Source organism: Hyperolius riggenbachi, chromosome 12, assembly GCF_040937935.1.
Source record: "Hyperolius riggenbachi isolate aHypRig1 chromosome 12, aHypRig1.pri, whole genome shotgun sequence".
NCBI classification, from domain to species: domain Eukaryota; kingdom Metazoa; phylum Chordata; class Amphibia; order Anura; family Hyperoliidae; genus Hyperolius; species Hyperolius riggenbachi.
The window spans coordinates 139,263,420-139,274,434 of NC_090657.1; the positions used below are offsets into that span (position 1 = coordinate 139,263,420).

General features: G+C 44.9%; 1 protein-coding gene across 1 annotated transcript; it reads right to left on the bottom strand.

Annotated features, from left to right (window-relative positions):
* Positions 1-350: 350 nt before the first annotated feature.
* On the bottom strand, positions 351-8,767 carry LOC137542169 (small nuclear ribonucleoprotein-associated protein B'). The gene is made up of 7 exons (XM_068263887.1): positions 8,652-8,767; positions 5,196-5,347; positions 4,994-5,105; positions 4,421-4,573; positions 3,943-4,081; positions 3,618-3,743; positions 351-547 (listed from the first exon to the last, which is right to left on the bottom strand). Exons 1-7 carry the CDS (start codon positions 8,652-8,654, stop codon positions 510-512), a joined length of 723 nt encoding a protein of 240 aa, XP_068119988.1. The 5' UTR covers positions 8,655-8,767; the 3' UTR covers positions 351-509.
* Positions 8,768-11,015: the final 2,248 nt, after the last annotated feature.

The following is an 11,015-nucleotide window of genomic DNA, read 5'->3' on the forward strand; positions in this document are numbered from 1 at the left end:
TTTTTTTTTAACAAGCGCTAATCAAACAAAGCCCCCACAAAAGCAGTTAGTGTGGACCCGGCCTTGTGGTCCGCTAAAAGGTCTTAGGCCATTGTGAACTAGGCCTTAGAACCTCACTTTTACAGCTTACGAGAGGAATCGCCGCCAGGAGACTTGGGCACACGATAGATCCAGTATGGCTTATCCTGTTCCTGCACAAGTTCCTGGCGACGTTAATACTATTCCCCCTCCAGGCCACCATGGATGGTGGGGAATGAAATTAAGCTTCCAGCAATTTCTGGAGGCGGAGGCATAGGGTTCTAACCTTGGCATGTAACCTTCACAGACCAATATATGAATATTTTTGCTGCACTTCAAATTTTTTTATAAGTGTTTATTAAAAACTCAATTTACAAAGAAAACAAGTTACAAAAACATTAAGCACAAGTCCCATTGCTGGCAAACAGGGGGGGGGGGGGCTGGAAAGAAATTGTTTGAGGGGTGCTCCAGAAAAGTTTGGTGGTTTAGGCTCACGGTCTGGTCGGCCTCATGCCTGGGGGTGGTTGTCCTGAAAAATAAATAAAATAGTCAGAAAAATGCCATCTCATTGTTAACTGTGCCCAATTTCTATCTACACGTTAAAGGGAAGGTTCAGGGAGGGTGGTTAAAAAATAAAAATCAATTTCCACTTACCTGGGGCTTCCTCCAGCCCGTGGCAGGCAGGAGGTGCCCTCGCCGCTGCTCCGCAGGCTCCCGGTGGTCTCCGGGGCCGACCCAACCAGGCCGGCTGCCAGGTCGGGCTCTTCTGCGCTCCAAGGCCCGGAACTTCTGCGTCCCACGCCGGCGTGCTGACGTCATCGGACGTCCTCCGGGCTCTACTGCGCAGGCGCAATAGTTCTGCTCCTGCGCAGCACAGCCCGGCGGACGTCAGATGACGTCAGCGCGCCGGCGTGGGACGCAGAAGTTCCGGGCCTTGGAGCGCAGAAGAGCCCGACCTGGCAGCCGGCCTGGCCAGGTCGGGTCGGCCACCGGAGACCACCGGGAGCGGCGGCGAGGGCACCTCCTGCCTGCCACGGGCTGGAGGAAGCCCCAGGTAAGTGGAAATTGATTTTTATTTTTTTACCCACCCTCCCTGAACCTTCCCTTTAAATACCTATTTTAAAGGCCTTCTGAGGCAATCGAGCTTAGATTTTACTCACCTGGGGCTTTTTCCAGCCCCTAGCAGCCATCTGTCCCTTGCCACAGCCCTCGTCCTCTGAAGATCATGACCCCGCTGGCAGGTCAGATGCGTGGGTATTCGTGCACCCTCCATACAACTCCTGCGCAGCAGCAGTATGCGTGGGCACGGATACCTGCACAGAAGACCCAACAACAAGTTGTGATATTCACGGGCAGCCAGCAGGATAAGGCGGAGGATCAGGGCTGCAACAGGGGACTGAGATGGCTGCTAGGGGCTGGAAGAAGCCCAAGGTGAGTAAAATCTGTTTAAGCCCCCTTGCCTTGGAGGCCCTTTAAGGCTCATTAACATGTGCAACTTTTCTGAACACACACATCAACATGGACTGCACGACTTTTCTGCTCAAGCGTACAACTAATTTTCATACTGCACACACACAAGCATAATGACGTACTGCATGATATAGCCACATTCAAAACAAGTGCAAGTCGTTCAAACTAAGACATGTACACATGACCAACTGCATATCAGTCCAAGTCATGCGAGTTGGACTGCATGTATCAGGCAAACTACCTGTTGTCATGCATACACACCCAGACCAAGTTGGGCAGAGAAGTTGCATGTGTGTACAAGCACAGTTTTTGTGCCACCTACCTTGCCAACCCCCAAGTGTAAAATGTTGTGCCATCTCTCCCCCCCCCCCCACGGGCTCATGCTCTGTAAATTCTCACCTGCCCGCTGGTGCGACTCCCCCCCCCCCCCCCCCCCATGTCTGGTTACCATCTGTTGAGATGGCACACAGGCCAACTTGGTGCAGGCACTCACAGTAACAGTGGACAGAGGTGATGGCAAAGGCCAGGAGTCACTCCAGCAGATGGGCGAGACTACATGGGCACATTTTACACTTGGGACAGTGGCCAGAGGTCTGTAGTTTGCCATAACGAGGTTACCGCTGCACACTTCAACCAAGCTTTTGGCTGATTTTGGATTGAAGATTAAAAAACAATTATTGGGTAGACAAGTTGTGGCTATGGTTCTATGAATTTGATCACATTTAACTACTTTCAAAACTAGGTGATTGAAATCTATGCCCTGTTTTGGTGGGCTCCTGGCTGGCAGGGCATAGATTTCAACCACAGCACGCATTTGCTGTTATTGTTGCTCCCCGATCAAACCCGATGTTTCTTGCTGCAGCTCACAGGCTCTTCCTGTCTCTGACAGCAGGGCCATGTGAGCCGTCAGGAGCAGATGTCATTGGCTCCTGGCCGTGTCTATCAATGTAAGCCGCTCCCATTGATACACTGTCAGGAGCCAATGAAAAAGAGGCTCCTGACCAGCTCACATGACTGCAGTCAGAGACGGCAGAGTCTATGTCCTTAGGATCCCTGCATGTGGCGATAATGGTGGGTATGTGCCGTGATTCGTCAGGATTCTGTCGTTCTTGTACGAATGGTCTCTGGTCCTTAACCACTTTAACTTCCGGACACTTACAGGTCGCATGTAAACAAACACACTACAAACTTACTACAAATAGTAAGACTACACCCTAAAGCATATTACAGATACAAAACACATTAGTTTTACACAATAAATTAACTCATTACCTCCCACACTCCCAATTTTTTATTTTTGTAATAAAAAAACAAAAAACAAATAGTTACCTTAGTGACTGAACTTTTTAAATATTTATGTTAGGAAAAACAAAAGGATGCAGAGCCGGCACTAGCTGTGTTCTATCCATAGGTGGTGGTACGTCAATACGTGTAGTAAAAAAAAAGATTCACATACCGTTGGGTGGAGGCTGCGAGCTGTGAGCTGGTGGTGGGTGCTGGGCACAGAATAAGCCTGACGGCCGTTTCGCGCTAACACAGCGCTTCTACGGAGGCTTGTACACAGGCACACAGACTCCCTGAATAATGTTCCAGGCGCAGCAGTTCCCTTCTATACTCTGCACTGCCTCTGGTGGTAGTGCAGAGAACAGATGGGAACGCCAGCACTTGAATACATTAGGCGAGTCTGTGCCTGCTGCCTTTATCCTCTCACTGTGCTCAGAATCAGTGTGGGGGGGGGAATTCTTTAACCTGGAGGGCACAAGATGGCCCCCTGCCAGGAAAATATGAATTGAAAATTAAAAGAAACCAAAACGTGGACAGTGCATTACATCTGATATGTAAGTAGATCAAGCATTTATCTACTTGCATATGTATTTTTTGCGGAAGCATATGATGGCTAACAGTTCAAGGGGCAGAGGCCACTCATACTTAAGTATTGATTCTTTATTCTTGAATCAATTAGTTTTTCTACAACTGCCATCTTGTTTTTGCCCACAGAACAAATTTTCCTGCTCCAAAAATGTATTATGTCCATATCAATGGGGCTTAGTCACTTGTGTGAAAAAATTAAAAATGTATAAACACCTTCATTTACTTCTCCAAATCCTATAAAAGAATTCTAAACAAACCTCTCATTCCGGGGGGAGGCGGTCTCATTCCAGGAGGTGGAGGCATTCCCATTGGTCCTCTCACTGGTGGCATGCCCATCGGTGGTCCCATTGGTGGCCTCATGCCTGGAGGTGGACCCATCATACCTGAAAGGGAAGGAAATTAGTAAGTGGAAACAAAAAAAAAAAAAACAAAAAAAAAAAAGGCAGGGCTAGATCTCAGGGTAATCCTACTTCAAAGTTCATCAATTGATTCAGTTGTGGATTCTCATCACAGATCTAGCCAAAGAGAAGGGAAAAAAAAAAAAAAAAAAAAAAAAAAAGAAGAGTCAAGCTCTATTCCTACCTGGTGGAGGTGCTCCTCTTCCCATGGGTGGTGGGGGGCCCCCTCGTCCAGCAGCATACTGCGTAGGAGCACCAGCAATGCTTGCAGTGGCAGCTGCAGCAGCCGCAGCAACATTCCCTCGGCTCTGGGGTGCCATCACCTGTAGGAAGGATTACAAATAAGTCAGGTCATACCATTACATCATAGTAGGGGTGGTCAATGAGATGCACAATACTGCACAGATTTGCAAATTTTGTAAGCATATTTACTGCCAGTTTTCAAGCTGCACACAGAATTGCACAATCCTGCATCAACTTTAGATTATCTTACTAACCACCTGAAATCTACACCCTGGCAGAAATAACTGTCCCAAACAGGGCATACATTTCAATTACCAACATCTGGAAACCGTTAAACTTGGTAAAGCATACCAAGGGTTTAGCACCCAAAAAGACAAGCCTCTTCTACCGTTCGTAAGTTTTCTGAGAACTTCTCTTACCTGTGGAGATGGTCCTCCGACGCCTCTGACTGGCCCTGCCAAGCCAGCAGGTGCTTGTGGAATAGGTGCTCCAGCTGGAACACCTCTGCCAGCTGCTCTACCAACTCCTGGCCCTCCTGCGGCTCCAGCTAATGGCACCCTAGCAATACCAGTCTGCAAAAAAAAAAAAAAAAATCCAAATTAGTGACAGGCTTCCAGAAAATAGAAAAAGCTTAAAATTGTCTAGTCTGTTACATAGTTTCTCAAAAACATTTTAGGATATACCAATTAGACTCCTGATATATTTATGTGGTGTACAAAGGACCAGCCATCAATGTTTAATAAAATCTCATAAGAGCACCTATTACCAATGGCGGGTGGCGAGGGCTGGGGGAGGGGGGCGTTTCCTGGCGTTAAGAGGTCACATTATCCCTGGTGGGGGTGGTAGTGCAGTGGACTTTTTTTGGGAAGACCACAGCATTGAAATGTATCGTCTAATATTATAACTGATATGTTAACCTTCTAAAGGAGAAGGGAGGGGGGGGGGGGGGGGTGGGAACAAAACAAACAACAAAAAAAAACACACGAGCTTACATCTTTCGGAGGTGGGCCTTCCACTGTCATGGACACCAAGTTCTCCCCACGAAGTAAAACCAGTCCTAGTACCCTTTTCTCTTCTCTTTCTGGTTGTTTGGAGTTCTTAGGCCTAAATGAACCAAAAAATAGCATCAGGTGAAAATAGTAAAACAGTATATTTATCTAAAACATTTTATAGTTGCCACATTTGAACACTTACTTGATCTTCCTAAATTCATCACAGTCACATAGTATAAGGTTCATATGCTTGTCAAATGCTTTAAAAGTTCCAATAAAGATACGACCATCTTGTAGAATGCAGCGCATCCTATAGTCAATGTGCTGCAGCATCTTGCTGCTTTTCCCCACCGTCTGCAAGAGAAACGCAATCCAAAAATCAAGACGTACAATAGTTCAATCTAATATAAAGTGTGTGTTTCATAGCTGCCCAATCTGACGGTGGCCAGTCCGCATGTGTGCAGTAGCTCAAAGATGCATGTGCACAGAGGAAGAAGCGGCACTGTGCTACATGCACAGGTGTGGACTGTCCTAACATATGCACAGTACAGCTGAAGCCACACATGGCAGCACAGCCAGGAAAATATTTAAAAAAAGTTAATTTTTTATATGTTCAGCAGGTCCCACTGCTAGATCACTGGGGTCAAGGAGATGAGGAAGCCTTGACTATCCAGAGGCCTCCCACCATCTTACTTTTTGCCTACAGGTGTAAGTTCAATAATTCTGCATGTCAGCTCACTGTCCATACAATTCTATTCTAACCCTGCATGCAGGCCCTGAATTAATGCCCATGTCCATTCTTTTAAACGCATGCAGTAAATCTGCTGGAAAAAAAAAAAATTATGTATTCCCAGCATAATACTTGTTGCCACAGACCCTGAACAAGCATGGAGATCAGAGATTTCCGACTGAAGTCAGACTTAATCTCATGATAGGTACACACATTTTCTTGCAGATTTACTGTCAGATCGATTTCCAACATGGAAATCTGAATCATAAATCAGATCGGACAACAGTTTTCCATTCACTTCAATAGGAAAGCGATCAGAAATCAGATCGGACATGTTGGAAATAATCGATCTGACAGTAAATCTGCGAGAAAATCTCAGTGTGTACCTAGCATCACCAGCCCTAAGTTTCAAGCGTGTGATCCAGATATTACTGTAGAAAACTGGAGTGGTTTATAAGGGAATACGTTTGGCATATCCATAGCCCTCACAGTTCAGCTGTCTTAACCACTTAAGGACCACAGACCTTACACCCCCCCAGTGACCAGGCAATTTTTTTTACAATTCAGTGCTCTGCAGCTTCAACTGCTCACTGCAGAGCCATACAACTTAAGGGCTCATACACTCAGCAATCGATCTCGATCACAAATCGATTGATTTGCGGATTTCAAGCGACATGACATGCTGGAAAATCTAGGTCGATCTGATGAGATTGCTTATCAATTTGCATTGGACCTAATGGAAATCTGATGGCAAAAAGATGCCATCAGATCGATTTTCAATTGATTGGAAATCTGTTCCTAGTAAAAAAATGTTCCTAATCATCAGATCAGAAAATCTATCTGATGATCTATCTAATGCTAATCTAACGTGTATGGCCACCTTTAGACCACAATTGATTTTTCCACGTTTTGTCGTCAACAGTGCCTTTTGTTGGTGGCATCTGTTCACTGCTGCAGGATTTAATTTCAATAAGTGTTTTTTCTGCCCCCCCCCCCCCCCCCAGAACTAATCAGGGCAATCCTGATCCTCAGGGGATTGCCCCCAGACCTCCGGAGCTGCTCCAGGGGACAGCCAAGTGACAGGGCTGTCCCCAGTACAGCGATGCAGTGGATCCCAGCGCTGTACAATCAAAACAAACGGCCATTTGTTTTACTTTTCAGTCTTCCAGCAACGATCGTTGCTGGTGGACTGGTGACAGAGGTGCTCCATCACTCAAGCAGGGGATGCGCGCACATCCGCACAGGCAATCCCCGCTAATCTCCTCCCCCAAGTCTTTAGCCATCTACACACTGCATATTAGGGTTTTTTTTCCTTTGGTATCCTTTAAGTCAGTTTCAGTTTTGGGGGGTTGTAGCAGTCTGTAAAACCTCTAGCAAATGGCTTGAACATTTACAATACTATTGCTCAGATCAAATAAAGCAGTCATTTGTGTTGAGTTGCCGTGTTTGAATACTTTGTTCCGAATTCTTCCAATCAGAATCTTCATACATGCGCACAGCGGCAGGGGGTGTTAACTCCATTGCCACAGCGTTCCAGCTCCCCAATATGTACTTCCTCTTTCCGGCTGCGAAGGACAGAGATCCTGAACATAGCTTGGAGCAAAGCAGCCAGGGGTGGCATTGAGGGCAATTTAACACCCCTGCTGCAGTGCGCATGTATGAGAAAATCAGAGTGGAGTTCCAAATTCAAACTATTTAAATATGTCAACACTACTACTATAAAGTACACCTGCTCTCCTCCACTTCCTAGCACCGGTGGAATAACTTCATACATCCCTGGCTGTTTAGACCCTGGCAGAAGTTATTGGAAGTAGGCATGTTTCAGACTGTTAGCTTGGTGCACTAGTCACCACTGCTAAATTTATATGTGGCATGAAAAAGTTCCAAAACCACACATGCCCAGCAATGCATACAGGTGGGATTAAACAGAGTGAGCCCAGATAAAACTTAATGGGAAGTATAAGAAAAAAAATGGATCTTTATTTTAGTATCTGGATCCCAGTTCTGATAACCTTGATGTATTGTTCATAATACTGTACATGGAGTTTACAAATATACAGGATTGGGGGGGGGGGGGGAACAAAAAAAAAAAAACACGTTAGCAAGCTGATACATGCTACTGAGCACAGAGGCAATGGTGTATGAATAGGAGTCATAGCAGCAGGGCAACTAGGCCCCTGCTCCAAAATTCCATCCTTCAGCAGCACTCCCCATCTTCCTCAAGTCCCTGCAGAGGACTATCAGCACAATGAAGCATTATTATAGGAAGGAATAATGCCAAAGGCTAGATGGGCAGATGCTGCAGTGGGTAAGATAACCCACCACACTTGATCTGGTAAGCATGCCCTATAGGTCTCCTAGCATTGATTAGCTCTGCGTGGAATCAGCACTCACAATACATGAAATGGGAGTAATATGCCCAATTTACTGGTTATATGGGAAGCCTGATGGTTTACGATGGATACTGCACTTATAGGCTGGGTTGAACGCAATGGTTGCAGTGATTATATCTATGGATCACTTTAATAAGACTACATTGGATTAGTTAGGGGAAGTTGATGAAATTATTTAACTTCGTTAATCGAGCAATTACTTGGGAAGGGGGGGGGGGGGGGGGGGTTGGCGGTGCATCAGAGCGATTCCCCGGAGTGAGGTGGCTCTACAGTACTTGAACTGGTGCCCACGGAAGGCTAGCTGCACCACTTCCCCGGTATCATAGCTGTACACCACACAGGGGAACCCGGCACAGCAGCTATAGGAGCCATTGTACTCTGCAAAGAGCGAGTCCCAACCGTGCAATCATCAGTCGGGATTGTCCATCACCAGGATCAATTCCACACAACCTTGACAATAGAAGCCTAGAAACCCACAAATGACGACCACAGGCCGCCGCCCTCCCCTCGCCCGTACAGCAGAGCCCCAACTCACCATGGCTGCAGATAGGATGTCGCCGATCGGCGACGGATTCGGTGAATCAAAAAATTACGCCAGGAGCTGCTCTCCAAAGGCGCTCTTTATACCGGAAATATCGCTTAAAACCGGAAGTACAACGTACAGCATGCGTTCAGCATGAATACCGGTTTCTACCATAGAGCAACGCAATGTTTCCGGAATAGCGACCCCTACCGTGCAAACGTTATGTAAGCAGGAGTGTGGGAAGATTACTGTATATTGGGCAAGATCACAAAGCTTTTTCACCTGGTTTCCTCTGTTTTCACCTCATCTATGTTACATTTTAAGCTTCCACAGAGCAAAAATATAATATAATTAAAAAGGAAAAGGAAGATTGAAATGAAGTTAATCAGGGACAACTTTTGCTTGTAAATATGCTGAAAGGTTATTTTTTATCAATTATTTTTATCAATTAGGTGATAAATAACTCTTATGTGATAAGTTTTGTGAATAGAGCCTATTGTCATGCATTAATCACTAAAGCCAAATTGTCCTGAAGTTATAAAAAAACATTTTAATTTTTTTTGCTGTGAGTTGCGTTTCTTGTTTCAATGGAACTATATATTATTATTATTATTATTATTTATTTATTTATAAAGCGCCAACATATTCCGTGGCGCTGTACAATGTAAGAAAACAAACAAGGGATACATAATGATACAGACAATGATATACATCAAATATGAACACTGATAAAAGATACAGCACTGCTGATTACAATTTGATTTAACATGATGACTAAAATGTATAAATGTCTAACAGTGTGCAAGAAATTAAATTAATAACATTCCATGACACAAAAGGGTGAGAGCCCTGCCCTTGCGAGCTTACAATCTAAAGGAATGGGGTGGAAACAAGAGGTGATATATGTCCTGATTTGATTCCAGTTCTGCAGACTAGTTGTGGCTGGATAGTGGGCTCTGACTTTGACAAAGGAGACCAGGTTTCGAATCTCGGCTCTTCTTGTTCAGTAAGCCAGAACCTATTCAGTAAGGAGACCTTGGGCAAGAATCCCTAACTGCTACTGCCTACTGAGCGCGCCCTTGTGGCTTCAGCTCTGGCGCTCTGAGTCAGCCAGGAGAAAAGCACAATATAAATGTTCTGTGTCTTGTCTTCTGTGTCTTGACTATTAAGTGGTTTGGCAAATGTAAGGCTCCCTGCACACTGCAAATCCGTTTTCCGATTCTGATTCCGTTTCCGATTCCGATTTTCAATTCTGATTTTCCCTGAATACATTCAACAGAAAAACAGATCAAAAAATGCAGCATGCAGTAAAGATTAAAAATCTGAATGGGAATCGGATGTAAAAACCGATTAAAAAGCAGAATCAGAATCGGAAAAGCATGCAGTGTGCAAGAGGCCTAAGGCAGTGTAAGGCTCAGTCATACAAGCATCAGTTAGCTTAAGCTAATTACACACATGCAAGAATTGTCGTCTGTTGGGTATCAGTAAACAATCCTTCGGGGAAAGTTAGGGGACGGATGCTGTATAGACGCATTGCTAGCCTTCAGGCTATGGATGGGGCAGAAGGACAACAATCGGCGCACCACGAAGCAGATTCCTGCATATGTGAAGAGCAAAAACAACATGCAATTGGCCCTGCTTGGAGGTCGTCCTACATGAGGGATCCTTAACAACTCCCGTTGCCCAAGCAGGATTGATCGGTGGCTGCTGTACGCACAGAATGAATGTTAGCTGAAACAGTCATCTATGGCCATTTCATCTGGCAATTATTGCATGTGTGCACATATCTTACTTTTATTAGCTGCAAGTCTCTGCTGACAGCAGTTTCTCCATAATTTATAGCTGCAAAAAGCTAGTGTGCAAGTCAAGGAAGCTGCGACTAATATTTATATATTTTATATGTATAAACTGCTAAAATAAAGTAACACAATGGCTATTACTTTGTGTTATTTCTTTGTGTTATGTTATGCACACCTTAATCTCTAGGTATGTGGCTTGCAGTCACTGCAATATATCCCCTTTTCTTATTTCTCTCTGCTTCACACACAATAAGGGAATGATTAAGTGAGTTGTACAATCGCTCCTACACTGCGCCCTGAGGCTGGAGCCTCTTTCGCCTTTGTCTCGGCCCTGCCCTGGGAGCATGACTAAACATTATCGGGAATGCATACAAACATGTGGATGCCATAACAATTACTGAGTACGATTTTGGTTTGCATCATTTAGTCAAAATGGACTAGCCTGACGCTTCATTTTTTTAACTTTGATGTTTGAGGTATCTTTGAATTCAGCCTTCTTTAGGTTGATAACTTTCATTTCTATCAAACAATGTGGCATCCTTTCGTTCTTAACACATTACTCATTCTTTACCAGTAC

Bases quoted from the DNA above. Each gene is read 5' to 3' on its own strand.
- LOC137542169 (XM_068263887.1), bottom strand. The intron at 3,744-3,942 runs GTAGGAATAGAG...CTTCCCTTTCAG, and splicing joins AAGAGGAGCACCTCCACCAG to GTATGATGGGTCCACCTCCA. The intron at 548-3,617 runs GTTTGTTTAGAA...TTTATTTTTCAG, and splicing joins GCCTCCCCCCGGAATGAGAG to GACAACCACCCCCAGGCATG.